Source organism: Boeremia exigua (assembly GCF_020726555.1).
Source record: "Boeremia exigua strain MPI-SDFR-AT-0100 chromosome Unknown C7974scaffold_5, whole genome shotgun sequence".
NCBI classification, from domain to species: domain Eukaryota; kingdom Fungi; phylum Ascomycota; class Dothideomycetes; order Pleosporales; family Didymellaceae; genus Boeremia; species Boeremia exigua.
In genome coordinates, this window is record NW_025763522.1 from 566,901 (window position 1) to 582,887 (window position 15,987).

A 15,987-nucleotide genomic window follows, 5' to 3' on the forward strand; every position below is an offset into this window, starting at 1 on the left:
CTGAAACCGGGCCAAGTGCTGCACAATGGACTGGCCACCAGTTCGCCATGATCGAACCGTGATCTTCGGGAAAGGCTATGGAGGATATTATTCAGCACTAACTTTAAGTCTATCTCTCACGGTGCCGCATCTTTGGCCGGCCTGCCTTACTCAGAACCCATCCCACGTGATGCTTCTCGCACACAGTCGACCCTTCTCCCAAAGCACCGATACAACCGCCACATGCACCAACATCAATGCGACACTCCCCACCAGGCCTCCACTGTACCAGCGCTGAGTTTGCGGCAGCAAAATAACATGCGGGTATAGGAAGTCAAGGGAGGCCAAACCAAGCAATGAGTACGCCGCCCATGGTTCTGCCGCGAACGGCTGGCAAGGTCCAAACAAGCTGGCTGCCTTCAAGAGAAAGAGAGCCACTCTAATCATACTTGCTGTGATTGGGTATTGCATGATGGTGGTCGCGCGGCGTCGACACCTCATGATCCAACTCTGCCGCCCAGCTGGTGGAGGTGGGAGCATGAGTCTGTGGGGAGAGGGCGTTCTGACCACTTCTGGGGGAGGAAACTCCAGTTTCTTGGTCCTCAAGATCAGTACCGCGTCCTCTGAACTTGCTCTGCGTGAAGCAAGGGTGGGTGGCGGACTTGGCGAGCGCTCCATGACCGACGCACCTAGGTTCGAGCGCCCAGGCCGTGTATATTGGTGTGCGGAGCTTTGTTTCCTGGCCAACTGCGGCCCGGGGCTTGGAGTATCGGCGCGAGATATACGAGGGCTGAAATCGTCCATACCCGCAGGGCCAGCGTAGGCATTGAACTCATCGAAGACGGAGGGTGATTTGAGCACATGGAGAATCTCCTCAGTCGCTGGACGCTCATCAGGGTTTAGAGCGAGCAGACGCTTGAGTGATTTGTACAATTTCTCGGGCAGGTCAGACCGTATACGCTGCTCATCGTCAATTCCTGCCCACGCGGATATCTCAGCACGCAGCTGATCCAGGTCTTCATTATCTTCGTCGATGCCGTCCGCGTTTAGATATGGTAAGCGCGCAAAGCACATGAAGTAGACGATCATGCCAAGAGAGAAGATGTCTGACTTGGTAGTGAAGTTGCCATACGGTCCGCCTGGTCGTTCCTGCTTAAGGACCTCAGGTGCACAATATGAGATGGTGCCTGTGGCACCAGACGAGTTTCTGGCAGCATTCGCTGATTGTACCTCGCCAAAGTCGCTGACCAGGACTTTCATGCCGTACTTATCGCGATGCAGGAGACAGTTGCTGGGTTTCAAGTCCCGATGTATGTAGCCATTGGTGTGCAGATGGTTCAATCCGGAGGTAATGTCCTTGAAGAAAGAGATGATTTCTTCAAAGGGCATGCGCCGCGGCCCGAGCGGAGCCTCCGCTTCCTCCATCTGCCCTTTCGATCTTCGCCTTAGGCGTTCTTTCATCTGATCTTTCGTGATTGTTGTTCTCGCAGAATCCAAGATGTAGCCATGTAGGTCTCCACCATCGCAGTATTGCTGCAGGATGAATGCGCAAGGTACACTTGGGCCGAACGTGTTGATTTGGTAGTCCTCGAGCCAGACATGTCGATATGAAACGAGGTTTTGATGCGATAGGTTTTGTAGCAGCTGCACTTCGATTAGGACCTTCTCGAGCCACTCATGGTCGTCTCCAACAGGCACTCTCTTGCAGGCGAACTTGCCTAGCTGCACGCCGTCTAAAACATGCTGTACAAGAAGTACAACACCTTTGCCTCCTCGTCCGAGTTCCCTCTCTTCGACAAAGAATGTCTTGAAGTAGTTTGGGCTAAACGCCCTCGCAGAAATGCCTTGGTTCTTTGGAGGAATAGGCGTGCTACCCACGAACTCCGCTCCTTCCGGCGCACGGAATCCACTAAAAGATCCTCGCGGTATCGCAGGCTCTAGCTGTTTATGTGGCGAAGATGGCCGTGAGCCTGCCGTGGAGCTGGGCTGGCTGCCACGCAGCATCTGGAAGTACCCTGGGTTGACGAATCCATGGTCCATACCAGGTTCGCCTGGCGAATGTGGACGCTCGTCATCGTCGGTATCGTGGGGCGAGGGCTCACGGTAAGCTCGGTGGCAGTATGGGCAGGACGTTTCGTCTAGCGCGGTTGACTTGGAAGCATCGCGGAGGGAGAGCTGCTTGGAGCGCTGATCATAAACCACGACCGCTGAACCATGACGCCTGCATTCATGTTAGCGCACGACATGGAAAGTAGACTGCATATCATCAACATACAGAACAATTTCCCGCGATTCTGCTGGCAGGTAAGGTATGAGCGACATGCTCCTCTGTCGTTCGCGATCATCCATGGATGGAGCTCGAGTGTTGTGCTCCACCACCTCCACTTTTCCTCGGGACAACGCAGAGCCTCACTGTCAGCGCAAGGCTGCCAGATATGCCGAATTCAAGCGCAAATCAATTTGGACCGTTTGACAAGTCTGCTTTTGTTCGTAGGAAGTCGTGATTGACGTAAGCGGGGCAACGGATAGCTCTCGAATCTTCTGGTGATGCTTCAATCAATCGCCCACAGACAGTAGCAGCAGAGGGAGCGAACTGCTTCGCTGTCGTTGCACTTCTGAAGCATGACCGTGGGAGCGTTTGTTGTTATCTTGCGATCTTATTGTTGTTGTTGTGGTTGGTCCTCGGACAGGATCCGGAACGGGCGAAGCTAGGGTTCCTAGTCTGGAAGCAAGCTATAGCTCGTGATATATCACAAGACAGGATCTTGGAACACCGATGAGGAAACGCCTCTATATTAATAATCTCCATAACGGGACATGAGATAACGTGCGTTGGAAGGCTATTGTTGGGTCGTTTATGTCATTCATGGCTGTCATTAAGCGATCCAAGTGCTACAGTAGCGGCATGGAACAGCTGTAGTCCTACTCTGATCTATGCGGAGAATTCCTACAAGTGGCTCTTGACAAGCATACCACCCTCGAACACCTCACCCTTGTCCAGCTTCTGCCATCCATTGACAGCACCGACCTCGACACAGACCATGTTCTTGTAGCCGTCCTTTGGCGCGAAGTCGCCCATGGCCTTCGCCTTCTCAATCCAGGGGTTCCAAGTGACAGTATCCTTGACGTTGTCTCGGGTGATATCGAAACGCGGCTTGCCGTCCTCCAGAACACTTGTGGTGTCGAGCTTGATGTCCTTGTATACGCGGTCGACTTCGCCATTGAACTTGAGCGTAGGCTCTGTTTGTGTGTGCGAGGTCGCGTCGAGGACCTTGTCGACGTATTCGACGCTGCCGAGACCGTTGACAGAGACCTTGGAGATATCCTGCAAGATTATTGTAAGCTCATATACTTCTGGCACCGAGTGTGGGTGATGCGTACCGAGACCCTGAAGTAGGTGTGCAGCAGGAATTGGAACTCGAAGCTCTCGTCACCCTCGTTGCGTACAGTGATGACTGTCTGTAACGTATCCTTGCTCAATGTGACGCTGTACACCAGACCGAAGTCCAGCGGCCATGCTTTGCGGTGCTCGTCGCTGACGCCATTGCGGTCAAGACCGAAGTCGAGCTTTACGGAGCTGGTGTCTAGTGCGTCTTCTGTAGAAGACTTGCCCAGATATTCCCAGCGTGAGTTGCGCGCAAATCCGTGCTGAGAGAGCTTCGAGGTGGGGCCGGTTGTGGGAGGAGGGCCGAAGACCTGCGCACCTGTAAGTGAACCACCGGTTAATCAATCAGAAACACATACCGGGAATACGACAGGAACACCGCCTCTGATAGGCTTCGTTCCTGTCAGATCCGCAGCCTCGCTGACCCACAAGTTCTCTGTCTTTCCGCCATTGCTCTTCCAGCTAGTTACGGTGGCGCCAAAGAGGTACACCTCCACACTCTCGCCAGAGGGCAACGATGCGACAACTTTCTGGCTACCTCCCTCGCCGACGACATCGACTTGTGCAGAGGGGCCGGAGCTCTTGGGTGCGTTCAGGGCGGAAGGACGGTTGGCGCGGTCAACCATTGTGATGTGCGAGACTCGACGAGGGGATGGATGCTGTGTGGATATCTTGCTGCGGAATGGATGGGAATGGGTATGAGTCGGTGGGAGAAGGGGATGTGTCCTTATTAACCGTCAGCTATCGGTCCTGAAGCTAAGCAAAGGCGTGCTAAAGCTTACAGCTATTGTTGGTGGCGTCTGTTAATGGGAGACGTTGAGCAAGAAGGAGGGGCAGGGAAGCTGAGAGCGAGCCCCACTATGATGCATCGACTGCATCGGCCACCTGAAACCAGCCTGAAACACTTTCTGAGTTCACCAGAATTGTGTAAAGAATTGTGATTGGCTCTTTGGTGCATCCCAACACCGATATGCACGCAGGTTCTCCAGACAGTCGATCATGATCGACAAGCTGCATTCACCTAACTTACAAGCTTGGCACTCTAGTTGACCAGGACGTAATATTGGTCATCATTTGCACTTGCATTTCTGACTGCAAAGATGATTCACACGAAAGATGTGGGTATCTATTACTACAACGGTCTCGCTAGCTTATGCTGTAATGCACGACTCCCATAGTGGAAGTAATCATATCCAAATACAAGCTTTCATTTCGAGCTTAAAAAGACCTGCTGTTATTCTCCTTGCCCAGCGGCGAAAACTCCTCTGCGGATGTGAAATAGCACATCGTCAATCTCTCGCACCTCTGCTTCGCTTACAGTGAGTCCCCGGGCATTCAGTATATAGTTCTTGATTTCCTTGAACTTATTGATAATGCTTCTTGGTGTAAGAATGACACGCTCCGCAAAGGATCGGTTCGGAGTGGCGCTGCCAGTTGGAGCCTGCTGTTGTGACTGGATCTGACTCTGTTCCAGCGCAGAGTGTCTGAGTTCTGGAGCAGTGTCGGCTACAGTGGCAATCGACGCCGCAATTTGCTCCTCTACGGCAGGAGCAGATGCCTTGTCATGCCTGGGTGTGACCTGCACGTGGCTGAGGCGTTTATTATGCGAGGAGTGCAGATCTCTAGGTGGAAGAGGCGCTTCAAGTTTTGCTTCGCTGACATCTTTGTTCGTACTCTGTCGGACTCGTTTGAAAGGTGCAGGTGTGTCTGTTATGACATCAGTCGCGCTCTCGACCTGGCTGAGATTTGATTGCGAGCGACGCATGCCATTTCTGCGTCCTGATTCCAGTGTGACCCCGGGGCTCTCCAAACGCGAGGGCGAATCGGCCATGGCCTTCCTCTTCTTGCCACGCCTCGTCTTCTCGGTAGGCGATGCAGCAACTCCATTCTCCAGCTCTCCACCAGCAGCTTCGGGCTGAGCCTGAAGAGGCGATGAGGCCTGTCCGTCCAAGGTAGATTCCTGCTTACTTCGCCGTGGATTCTTTTGTCTCTTCTTGTTTGACAGCTGGATGTGAATCGGACTATCCATACTTTGGCGCGTTGAACGCCGAACATGTGATCCAGGTGTGCCCTTAGCCGGAGTAGAGGTGAAGGAGTCTTCAACACGGCTTGTGCTGCTCGTGTCCGCTTTCTTGCCTTTACGCGTCCGAAACGATTTGGGCGTGGGCTCGACTTCCGTGTCACTTCCGTCTTGTGTTGCAGGGACGTTGTGGGATGATGTGGGATGTGATGCCGCATCGACGAACACGCTTTCTGGTTCCTGTATGGTTTCATCAGGCCTGATGGCTCCCTCGGCGGTTTGTATGTCTGCGTCGATTTGTGCAGTAAGCTCAAGATCAATCGTGGAACTTGGTAGATCAGACATCATGTCATCGCTAAGCTCATAGCCTTTGGTAAGCTCTTCCTCCTGTTCAGCCAGCATCACTGCTGCAGCCAAGGCGTCCTCATCCATAGTGGTACCATCATCAAAGGATGCCGAATAAACGCTGTCAGGCTGTTGATCTTCAAGGCTCTCGGCAGCTTCACGTGGATGCTGTCTCGACTTTGAGGTTGTGGCCCCCTCGAATCGAGGCGGTGAAGACCCAAGGTCTTCATCTTCCGCGACGCGCACTGTTCGCACCGCAGTAGGGGTAGCAACATCGGTATCGTCGCTAACGATCTTTTGCGAGGTACGTCGCGCATGTGGCGTAGGCGATGAGTGCAGAAAAACGTCCATGGGGCCCATCTTTGCCAGTGTCTTCAGCGGTGTGGTACGTGTAGTGCGAGATGGTAGATCCTCAACACTCTGCAAATCAGAATGCAGCTCCAGTGGAGATGGTGGGGCCTCTCGTTGCGGAGACAGTGCGCGCATGTCAGCAAACAGACCGCCAGCAAGTCTTTGACGTTCAATCATCTCCTTCTGTCTTTCGGTCAGGATCTGCGATTCCTGTACGAACGGATTTGATGGCGAAGATACGATGGCTTCGAACTGGATCTGCGAGTTGTCATGTCGTAAGCGTACTTTCGGTGTTCGGCGTGATGAAGTGCGTCTGCTCGCCGGGGAAGAAACCGTGGGCGACTGATGTTTGGGGTCTCGCGCAGATTTGATGATCTTGTAGGGAGATTCTTTGACACGAGAGCTTCTAGCGCTTCGTCTCAGACCTTCAGTACTCTCATCCGAATCGTACAAAGATAGTTCGGCATCCTTTGGGCTAGTCAATGATGGGTGTTTTGTAGAAGTTTGAGTTCGACTTACGCTGTCAGTGTCCTTGGTGACCCACGATGGCAGAGCAAGATCAACGGTCTTGTGCAAGCGGCGCAGGACCTTTTCTAATCGTGGAGGGTACCGAAGGTTTTCCTCCTTGCCGAAAGTCTTATTCCAGGTTGCGATCGAAATGTTGACAATTTTCCGGCGTCGACTAACAAATCCAGACGTAATGAGTGGCTCTAGGTGCAAGAGAACCTGACTGTCCTTGCGGGGAAGCCTTTCAATCGCCTCATTTACTTCTCTCCATAGGCTGACGACCTGCAATTCGTTAGTTGATGAGCACCAACCCCATGCAGCTGCGGTGGCTTACCTCGCGTTGAAAGGTCTTCGAGACTGGTGCCTTATTCTGCAATTTCCTCTGAGGGTCTTCGACCCATGTCCGAATCACTTCCTGCACTTTGCGCAAGTAGACTGCAAGCAACGAAGTCGAACAGCTCTTGATCGATACACCCAAAGCCACGAGAAATGTCCTAGTTGACTCAACGTTGTCGGTGCCGAGTTCATCGTACGCCGCAGAACCTGCAGAGTTTACCGCGCTGTACAGGTGATTGTAAGGATCGAAATCATGATTACGTGCTCCCGCAGGAGAAGACGGCCACAGAGTCTGCCTCCCCTGATCAAGTACCCGCCTGCTGATGGTCTTGCTCGGAAGATTCTGCAGCAGCGTACTTGTGTAGGGCAAGCATGAACACTTGTCGGTGACACTGGCCAAGACGCTCTCTGAAACCCGTTCAATCACTGCCAGAACAAGCGCACCGTCTCCAGCTTCTTTCCGAACCGTAGTGATGAAAGCGGAAAGAACCTGGAGTCCTTGCGATGTTCTAAGCAGATGATCGGAACCTAAGTTCAGGAGCTCCACCGTGACCTCGTACTCTTTGCCCAGCTGGCGTGATTCTCGCTCATTGGGGTCAGGCACTTGCTGCTCGATAGAAAGCTTTAACAATCTCGCGGTCTGCGACCAGAAATCAAGGGCCACGGCTGCTTTTATCGAACCATCGACGATGGTAGCGCAGTCCCGAAGTAGTTCCAGTTTACTGAGGCGGGTGTTCTGAGCATTGAATCCAGGCTCGAGGACCAGCTTCATTGCGCGCAGTCGAATTGAGTCCGAAAGCTTGCCTTCTGACTGGTTCATCAGGAGGTCGACGAAGTACAACAGTGGCGAGGTTCGAGTTCCATTGAGCCGGGATCGGAACGAAGGGGTTGATGCAACCTCAAACTCATCTTGACTGTTCCTAGTCAGGCACTTGTCGACGAATCGTAGTGCACCGAGCTTTTGCACCACACTCTCGACCAGAAAGCAGAACTTGTCCGCCCAGCTGTCCTCCTTGTGCTGTGGTACAGCTAGCTGGGCAGTGTGTCGATCCCACACACGGCGGAGAAGATTGACGATATGAGCCATGGCGTCCTTGCTCTCAGTCGATGCCATGACCTCTTTGCTGCTTGCCTCGACCAATGAGTCGAGGACAGCAGACCACATGTTCTTTATCGGATCATCTTCTGGGGGTCCGTTGGACCAGGCCGTTGTATCAAGCAAGGTTTCCACAAACTTCAGAACTGTACCAATCGATCTGCGGACCCATCGCGGGTCTACTAGGGGAACTTCAGAGAGCTGCGTCATGACCTGGAATCTAAGATCCAAAGCTCTCTGTGCGTCCCAAGGGTTCCGAGACCCGCTCAGCAGGGCTGAGACATGACGACACGCGAGAGCTGCTTGTATGGGTGCCGACTGATGTACTACTGGAGTCCAGAAGCCTACCACAAACTCGGTCCAAAATCGGTCGAGTTGCTCATGGCTGGCGGTAGGGCGGAATGCATAGTAAAGCAGTGTGTTGTATCCGCAGAAGATTGCATCTCGCTCTGACTTCTTCATCGATCCTCGTCTCTGAAATTGCTGGAGTGGTACGTTCAACAAAAATTTCGACCAGACCTTTGCTGTCTCCTCAGACGGATTCACAGCGTAGAGTAGAAAGCCGTACGCTATGTTTCCATAGATTTTGACCTGATCATTCTCGGATTTGAGCGCCTTCTCGAACACCTTTAACCACTCCTCGAGGTCCGTGAAGAGCTTAATGTCGAAGTGGTCCCGCAAGAGTCCCGTAACAGCCGACCAAATTTGCGGTACGAGAGATGGGTTGTCTCCGTCGAGCATCTTTTGCAACTCCTGTGCCATAACTTTGGCCAGAGTAGTCTCGCCGTCGCTCCTAACTTTGTTCAGGACTGTAAGAACCGACTTAGCCACAGACCGATCATGCCCAAGGAGTTTTGCAGCGGCAATGGCGGTGTCGAGGGCGCTCTGGTAGATATCCTTGTGGGTTGAAACCAAGGCCTTGAAGGTGTGTTTGAACCACCGCTCTGTATGTCTGATCATGAGGTCCGGCCGTTGTTGAATTAGCTTCCTGTATATACGCAGGCGATATGCTTGGACCGAAAACCCCTTTACGCGGTCCTGTATTGTGTCCAGGCCATCCATGATCTTCTCCACACGTGGTCCGGTCATTATCTTTGGGCGGAAATTCTGCTGCATGAGCATTGCCAGATGTGTGTTGACCACGCTTTTCGATACCGAGACATCTGTGAGAACTTGAATACTGCGTTCGACCATGTATGAGCTGAATTCGTCGTCCATAGCTGCACTCAAGTCTGGTATTCGAAAGAGCGCCAGAAGGAGCTTCAGCGCTTGGCCGATGAGCTGCGAATCGAGCCCGCTGCCTGTAGGGCTGATGGCTTGGGTATCTCGCCGGATGAACTGTGCCAATAGGGACATTTTGTTCTTCAGCGCCTGCTCGTCTGGTATCTTGTCGTAGGCTTGCATGGTGCGCTGCAGCGAGTGATATGCATCCAGCCGCGAGGGCCGCTCCCCTTGAGCCAGCTGTTTCACTATCGACTCCAGCATCTCTGCGAATGATTTGAATTGGTGTGCGGCGGCGCCTTCGTCGTTCGGTATCGGTGTGGATGCTGCGTCCGTGGGTTTAAGGATTGACTTGAGCGGTAGCGATACGCGTGTCTGCGGCAGAGGACGAAGCGGTGAGCTGCGTGTAGGTGTCCACGACTTTATGACAGCTTTCTTATGCGGGGAGACGCATGTCTGGACCTCGAAGTTGACCCTCTTCTTCGCCGAGCTGGACGGTATGCTGATATCAGAGGACGGCGACTGGTCTGGTGTGTTGAGCAGCTTTTTCGCAGCTACTTTCACCACAGCCCTCGGTTGTGCAGGCTTCTCGCCAAACGGATCCTCGAGAAATTGGACGGTCTCGTCGACGTCGACGTCCTTGTCGCTGTCTTCGACGTCTTTGGGTGGAGTGGGCGGGCGGACAAAGAGCGATTCGAACTTGGACAACACCATGGCTATGCTGGAAACCAACGCAGACGAAACAAAAATGAAAGCAGGATATCAGACTCGCATAGCTGGGCGCGAACACGGATCAGAGCGACAGTCGAGATGGTGGTTGCTGTATGCCACCCAGGGCTGGAAAGCTTGGTGGAGCGGCACGTTCGACGCGTTAACGTTGCCGCGCGAACGCGCCTTCCCGCACGCGTTAAGTGGTTGCCCGGCGCTTCAGCCCCAGCGCATTCTCGAATCGATGGTGCCGTTGAATCGGGTACGTGTCATTTGAGCGGACATGTCAGTATTCTGAGAGTCGTGCAATATGGAACATGCTCATCCTGTGGTCAAGCGCGTCGTTCTGAGATTACAGTACGAAGTATACCTAATATCGCGATCAGATGCAGCGCACTCACAGCCCACATTTTGTTCTGGCGTCGCCTAATTCAACGTCCAACATCACCCATTTCAACGTCCCATCGTGAGCAAACGTGAGCACCCCTCGATTTTCAATATCCAATATCCACCTGAGCTCGTGGCACCTCTCTCACAATCTAGTCGCGGTCGAAGGTGCGGGTCCCTCCCCACTGTGGGGCACCTTGATCATCCTAGCCTAGGTACGAAAGTACCGCGGGATCTGTAACAAGGTCCACCTACGTATAATCTTCGAGCCTCCTTTCTACCTATTAACTTCTTCCACACTTGCCATGATGTTGTCGCACAAGTCGGGGAAAGGTGCGTCAAGCCCCCTCTATACGTGATTCTCTACTATTACTCATACATCGCAGCGAAGCTTGACCATGTCACCAAGATACTCACCGACTTAAAGGCGGATCTCGATGCGCCTGCGCTGTCCGCGCAACGTACGCCACACGGAAGCCTTTCAAAAGATTATTCCTAACAACCTGCATAGAACGGCAGCAGCAGCTCGAGCAGCTTAAAGTGTACGGTCGCGACCCTACGAATGCGGACCCTATCTTCACTCAAGACGTATGATGGCCTCGCCGAGCACACAAGGACGAAAGGTGACCTGTTCAGGGTCTACGGACATTAGGCCGCTATGCCTTCAAGGAGAAAGACGTGGCAGTATCACAGGAAGCTCTCAGGTGCATGGCCAACGCCCTGCTCCTGCAGCCAAAGGCGCGCCAGATCTTGATCGATCTTGGGCATGGCCCGGACGCCGCAGAGAGACTCAAGGCAAGCACTACCGTCCCCCGTGTGACCCGCATATGTGCTGACGGCTTCAAGAGCGAGAGCATCGATGACGAGTTCCTGGTGTCCCGTATCCTGTTCCTCACGACCTACGACGCCAAACTCGACTACACGGAGCTCGTAGACGAGCACCACCTCGCCGACAACATCAACGCCGCAATCCAGCGCCACGCAGACCGCTACACCCAGCCGCGCCAGCCCTCGCAAGAACACGCCGCCCCAATGGACCTCATGGCGCTCTCGGAAACGCTCAAGCTGCTCTTCAACATCACCCACTTCCACCCCGACCTCTCGCAGCACTTCACGCCCACGATCCCCCACATCTTCAAAATCCTGCTGCGCAGGGACCCCCCACCCAAGCCCCTCGACGCCCCGGTCTCGTTCCTGATCAACGCGCTCCTCAACCTCGTCCGCAGCGACGACGACTCCACCACCGCACAATCGCACGCCCACGACCCCGCCCTCCACGCCGCCCTCTTCCCCTCCGCCTCCCCCGCCCTCCACGCAACCCACCTCATCACCCTCCTCGACGCCGCCACCCTCGCCTACCCCGCCCCAGACCTCGACACCACCATCTCCCCGCTCTTCACCCTGCTGCGGCGCACCTACGAACTCGCCCCCGCCGACGTGCACACCGTGATGCAATCCAAGCTGCTCCCCTCGGACACGGACCGCGCGCAGCCCCTCGGCAAAACCGCCTCGCTGCCCTCGCGCCTCCTGAATCTGAGCACCGCGGCCCCGACGCCCGCGCTGCGCGACTCCGTGGCCTCGTTCCTGTTCGAGCTGTCGGGCAAGGACGCCGCGGCGTACGTCGCGAACGTGGGTTACGGCTTCGCCGCGGGCTTCCTGCTGGCGAAGAACATTGCGATGCCGGCGAGTGCGCTGCGGGACGCAGGCGAGGGCGCCGGCGCGGGCGTGCCCGTGAATCCGATCACAGGGCAACGGCTGGATCGTGAGGAGCCCGTGGAGATGCCGGAGATGACGCAGGAGGAGAAGGAGAGGGAGGCCGAGCGGCTGTTTGTGTTGTTTGAGCGGCTGAAGAAGACGGGGGTTGTGGATGTGCGGAATCCTATTGAGGAGATGTATAGGAGTGGGCGGGTTGAGGAGCTGAGTGACTCGGAGTGAGGGGGTCGTGTTGCTTGCAGGACGGTATTCGGTCGCATGCACGACAGTATTCAGTGGCATGCAGGACGGTCTTCAGTGGCATGAGACAAAGTAATATAAATAATTAGATAAGCCGCACCTCCCTGGAAGAATGCACACGGTAACCGCATAGTCCTTAAATAGCACCTAGCATATAAATCCCCCCATGGTTATCAAAAAAGCCACACCCTCTGATCCGCCGAGACATTGCCATGCTCCTAAACGCCGGCGGAAAGATAAGACGTCGATGATTGCGCGATGTCGATAGCGCTGCAGATAATCGCAAAGTATAACTCAGGGTATATGGCCGGTATGAAAAAAAATGTCGTGTTGCTGAACTTCTTCCTGCGCGCCATCAAGGCTCGACCGGAGATGACACGTCTCGATGCGCGCAGTTGGCACTGGTACAGGACTCCAGCGCATCGACCTTGCGGCGCGCTGCCACGCTCGGAATCTCGACGCTCGGCAGGAGCCCCGCGCCGCCCTCGTTGCTGTACCGACGGACCCAGTAGGAGCCGAGGACGCGGACGAAGGCGTGGCTGATGGCTGTGCTGATGCGCGAGACGGGGTATGTAGCGAGCCAGAGGAACACAACGGCGCCGGCGCCTTTCTGCGTCGCGCTGAGATTGGAGAACGGGTCTGGAGACGAAGGACGATGGGGTCCAGACATGTGAGCTGGGATGAGGGCTAGAAGCTCGTACACGCCGCAGAAGTGGAGGAAGTATGCGGCACTGCCGGCGCCGGCGACGTAGATGGCAAGCCGTCTGCTGAATTGGTAGAGCATGATAAGAATAAAGGTTGCCCCGGCTGTTGCGATCAGGCCGCGGACGAGGGAGGCCGCAAATCGCGGTAGATTGCCGAAGAAGGCGAAGCCTCTGGCAATGTGCTCGGCTCTGCTTGATAGACTGTCTAGCTGGTGGGCGATGGTGACAATCGTTGCCAGAGAGGATTCCGCAGTGTCGTTGATGCTGCTGGCGGTATTTTGAACACTACTCATGTAGCCAGACAGCACCTCGTAACTATCCACCTGAGCTGCGTGATTGATCTGCAGGCTTATGATGGCCCGGTCGTGGTGTTGTTGCAGTTCAGTAGTGAGTGACTTTGCAAGCTCAGAGTTCTCAGCGATCATATCCTGTGAGAATGCCTGCATTTCATGTCGTATGCGAACGAGCTCAGCGCTCTGACCATCAGCAAGCGCGGTGATGAGTTGGGAGATGGAGCCTTCCAGAAAAGTTTGGAACTTGCTGTCCAGGTTGCTGACCGCGGATAGTGCTCTCTCTTGCACTACTGCAACGTCCTCCTCAAACTGGCTCTGGGTCTTGCGAAGCTCATCTGCGAATCGTTTTTGATCTTGCAGCAGAGACGCGTATTCGTCAGTGGTCTCTTTGATGTTAGAAGACACAACGCCGATAACTTGGGTCAAGTTCTTGAATATCTCGAGGTGGTTCTCGCGCTCAATGGCATCCCTGCTGGCCTGACACATGACGACGGCGTTTTGTCGTGCATTGCTGAAGGACGTCCAGTACTGTGGCGAAGATTGCAGTGTCTTGAGACACTGGCTATACTGATAGTCCTTGTACTCGGGGTAGCACTGTTTGTCGGGATTGGGAGGCGCTTGAGACCACCAACTCCCTCTGCTGCATGCTCGACTTGACGGGACAAGAATATCGCAGTGTGGTGGCGGTGAAGCGGTGCTTGGAGGCTGCGCACTCAGGAGTTCGCACACTGCCAGCTTGGCAGCATACTCGGTTTTGACATTATCTAAGTACGCTTCTGGTCGACTCTTCGCGAAGTCTGGTGCGTGTTCTAGGAGTTTGCATTCATTCATGAGGTGTGACGCAGCCATTCGTGTGCATGTTGGCGCTGTCTGCATTGAAACGACAAAGTCGACGGCTTGTGAGATTACCTTGTGGTTTCTGGAGGTCGTGTGCTGGAACAGAGAGTCGAGGTTAACAGTAGCTGCCGGCGAGTGATAGTGGGCCAGTGCACACTGCAGCAGACCAGCGAGCATGATATTCGTGGGGTTCATACTAGCAATCGATCCAGTAGTGGTTGAATCGAAGAGCAGAAGACCACAGCGGTAGGTCAATGAAGCTGTCAGCAGGGAAGAGAGTAATCTTTGAAGTTGAAGCAAATTGCAGAGACAAAAGAGAGTTTGAAGCGGAAGATCAGAGCACCCGTTGGACTGCAACAACGAGGCATGAAGTAGTGAGAGAGACTTGGTCGCAGCGGTATCCTGTCGCGGTGCAGCTGCTTGACGTCTGGGTGAGAGCACGATCTGTAGTGAGAGGTAGCAGTCAGTCGGTGAGCAATTGGCGCAGCGGCAGAAGCTGCAAGATCAATTCGAAATACAGTATCGTACAGTGTCTCGCAGGGAGAACGTATGTGAAGAGTGAACACGCGGATGGGAATCACAGGAAGTCGAGATGGGATGATTGGCTGGCGGGCCTCCCATTGGCCAAGCATCGTAGGGCTGGCCTCAACTTCGCATCTTCGCATCACCCGAAACTTCGCCAACGCCAATTGCCCGCCTCCACACCATGTTCGCCCCAGCCCGCCGGCGGTGCGCGCGCGCCATCGCAGCCTCAACCCCCCAGCCCACCGCCTCGATCCCGACATTCCTCCTGCCGCGCTTCGCGGCCCCCAGACCCTTCACCACCACCGCGCGATGCGCCTCCAAGATCGGCTCGCTGCCGCTGTCCGTCCCGCCGGGCGTCACTTTTAGCATCACGCCCGCGAAAACCGTCGGCGCAAAGGGCGCCCGCACACAGTCCATGAGCACCGCGCACATCAAGGGCCCGCTCGGCGAACTGTCCATGCCGATCCCGCCCTACATCAACATCGACCAGCAGACCATGACGCTGAGCCTGGAGGACGAGACCGACAAGAAGGCGAAAGCCATGTGGGGTACGCCTCGCTCCCCTGCACCCCCCAACCCAAGACACTAACAGCCCAGGCACCACCCGCGCCTACCTCCAAAACCACATCCTAGGCGTCAGCGAAGGCCACAGCGCAATCCTGCGCTTCGTCGGCGTCGGCTTCCGCGCCAGCGTCGAAGACACCGCAACGACCGTCGCGCCCGCGTTCCCCGGCCAGAAATACGTCAACCTGAAGGTCGGGTACTCGCACCCGGTGGAGCTGGGGATCCCCGCGGGGATCACGGCGAGCACGCCGCAGCCGACGCGGCTGCTGCTCGAGGGCGCGGAGAAGGAGGTCGTGATGCAGTTTGCGGCGGTCATCCGCAAGTGGCGCGTGCCGGAGCCGTACAAGGGGAAGGGCATTTTTGTGAACGGGGAGACGATTAAGTTGAAGAATAAGAAGGTGTCGTAGGGGAAGGGTGTGCGGTGGGGGGTTTGTATCATATGCATGGGCGGTGTACTATACCTGGGTGTACGAGGCATATTGTGAGCCAGGCGGAAAATACATTGGGAGCTATTCATGTCGTTTGGTCGATGGGGCTCATATTCTGCGCAAGTGTGGCTTTCTACTGACGTGTTCCTCTATCAATACTCCTCGAACACGCCATACCAGCGCGAAGCCGTCTCTCACCCTACATCTCCGATACCGCGCTTTACCGCAATTAAGAGAGTAAGTAAAGGTCAGCAGCGCCCCTACCCGGCAGGCAAACCTGGCATGCCATAGTACTTCATCTGCGATGCGTGGGCACAGCCGTAAGCACTTCACGGTCTTCCCAAACAC

The 15,987-nt window shown here is 55.0% G+C and overlaps 6 protein-coding genes across 6 annotated transcripts; 2 read left to right on the top strand and 4 right to left on the bottom strand.

Moving 5' to 3' along the window:
- Positions 1-38: 38 nt before the first annotated feature.
- C7974DRAFT_357244 (kinase-like protein) lies at positions 39-2,716 on the bottom strand. Its single transcript, XM_046139614.1, has 2 exons — positions 2,255-2,716; positions 39-2,200 (listed from the first exon to the last, which is right to left on the bottom strand). Exons 1-2 carry the CDS (start codon positions 2,326-2,328, stop codon positions 151-153), a joined length of 2,124 nt encoding a protein of 707 aa, XP_045997831.1. The 5' UTR covers positions 2,329-2,716; the 3' UTR covers positions 39-150.
- Positions 2,717-2,822: 106 nt separating this feature from the next.
- Positions 2,823-4,455, bottom strand: C7974DRAFT_471302 (galactose mutarotase-like domain-containing protein). The gene is made up of 3 exons (XM_046146500.1): positions 3,724-4,455; positions 3,361-3,675; positions 2,823-3,304 (listed from the first exon to the last, which is right to left on the bottom strand). Exons 1-3 carry the CDS (start codon positions 3,988-3,990, stop codon positions 2,927-2,929), a joined length of 960 nt encoding a protein of 319 aa, XP_045997832.1. The 5' UTR covers positions 3,991-4,455; the 3' UTR covers positions 2,823-2,926.
- A 13-nt stretch (positions 4,456-4,468) lies between these two features.
- C7974DRAFT_392054 (Rap1-interacting factor 1 N terminal-domain-containing protein) lies at positions 4,469-10,166 on the bottom strand. The gene is made up of 3 exons (XM_046141639.1): positions 6,922-10,166; positions 6,600-6,869; positions 4,469-6,548 (listed from the first exon to the last, which is right to left on the bottom strand). The coding sequence occupies exons 1-3, from the start codon at positions 9,952-9,954 to the stop codon at positions 4,599-4,601; spliced, it is 5,253 nt and encodes a 1,750-aa protein (XP_045997833.1). The 5' UTR covers positions 9,955-10,166; the 3' UTR covers positions 4,469-4,598.
- Positions 10,167-10,260: 94 nt separating this feature from the next.
- C7974DRAFT_392056 (guanine nucleotide exchange factor) lies at positions 10,261-12,462 on the top strand. The gene is made up of 5 exons (XM_046141640.1): positions 10,261-10,668; positions 10,722-10,796; positions 10,847-10,923; positions 10,972-11,130; positions 11,182-12,462. Exons 1-5 carry the CDS (start codon positions 10,641-10,643, stop codon positions 12,268-12,270), a joined length of 1,428 nt encoding a protein of 475 aa, XP_045997834.1. The 5' UTR covers positions 10,261-10,640; the 3' UTR covers positions 12,271-12,462.
- On the bottom strand, positions 12,439-14,662 carry C7974DRAFT_392059 (uncharacterized protein). Its single transcript, XM_046141641.1, has one exon. It carries the CDS (start codon positions 14,315-14,317, stop codon positions 12,644-12,646), a length of 1,674 nt encoding a protein of 557 aa, XP_045997835.1. The 5' UTR covers positions 14,318-14,662; the 3' UTR covers positions 12,439-12,643.
- A 123-nt stretch (positions 14,663-14,785) lies between these two features.
- C7974DRAFT_164205 (mitochondrial 54S ribosomal protein YmL16) lies at positions 14,786-15,879 on the top strand. The gene is made up of 2 exons (XM_046136021.1): positions 14,786-15,195; positions 15,245-15,879. The coding sequence occupies exons 1-2, from the start codon at positions 14,829-14,831 to the stop codon at positions 15,616-15,618; spliced, it is 741 nt and encodes a 246-aa protein (XP_045997836.1). The 5' UTR covers positions 14,786-14,828; the 3' UTR covers positions 15,619-15,879.
- Positions 15,880-15,987: the final 108 nt, after the last annotated feature.

Excerpts from the sequence above, each read along its gene's own strand:
- C7974DRAFT_357244 (XM_046139614.1), bottom strand. The coding sequence starts at position 2,328 with ATGGATGATCGCGAACGACAGAGGAGCATGTCGCTCATACCTTACCTG. Across the intron at positions 2,201-2,254 it reads GAATCGCGGGAAATTGTTCT|GCGTCATGGTTCAGCGGTCG; the intron begins GTATGTTGATGA and ends ACATGAATGCAG.
- C7974DRAFT_164205 (XM_046136021.1), top strand. The coding sequence starts at position 14,829 with ATGTTCGCCCCAGCCCGCCGGCGGTGCGCGCGCGCCATCGCAGCCTCA. Across the intron at positions 15,196-15,244 it reads GAAGGCGAAAGCCATGTGGG|GCACCACCCGCGCCTACCTC; the intron begins GTACGCCTCGCT and ends CTAACAGCCCAG.
- C7974DRAFT_392059 (XM_046141641.1), bottom strand. The coding sequence starts at position 14,317 with ATGAACCCCACGAATATCATGCTCGCTGGTCTGCTGCAGTGTGCACTG.
- C7974DRAFT_471302 (XM_046146500.1), bottom strand. The coding sequence starts at position 3,990 with ATGGTTGACCGCGCCAACCGTCCTTCCGCCCTGAACGCACCCAAGAGC. Across the intron at positions 3,676-3,723 it reads GTGTTCCTGTCGTATTCCCG|GTCTTCGGCCCTCCTCCCAC; the intron begins GTATGTGTTTCT and ends ACAGGTGCGCAG. Across the intron at positions 3,305-3,360 it reads ACACCTACTTCAGGGTCTCG|GATATCTCCAAGGTCTCTGT; the intron begins GTACGCATCACC and ends ATAATCTTGCAG.
- C7974DRAFT_392054 (XM_046141639.1), bottom strand. The coding sequence starts at position 9,954 with ATGGTGTTGTCCAAGTTCGAATCGCTCTTTGTCCGCCCGCCCACTCCA. Across the intron at positions 6,870-6,921 it reads CGAAGACCTTTCAACGCGAG|GTCGTCAGCCTATGGAGAGA; the intron begins GTAAGCCACCGC and ends AACGAATTGCAG. Across the intron at positions 6,549-6,599 it reads TCACCAAGGACACTGACAGC|GATGCCGAACTATCTTTGTA; the intron begins GTAAGTCGAACT and ends ACTAGCCCAAAG.
- C7974DRAFT_392056 (XM_046141640.1), top strand. The coding sequence starts at position 10,641 with ATGATGTTGTCGCACAAGTCGGGGAAAG. Across the intron at positions 10,924-10,971 it reads ACCCTATCTTCACTCAAGAC|GGTCTACGGACATTAGGCCG; the intron begins GTATGATGGCCT and ends TGACCTGTTCAG. Across the intron at positions 11,131-11,181 it reads ACGCCGCAGAGAGACTCAAG|AGCGAGAGCATCGATGACGA; the intron begins GCAAGCACTACC and ends GACGGCTTCAAG.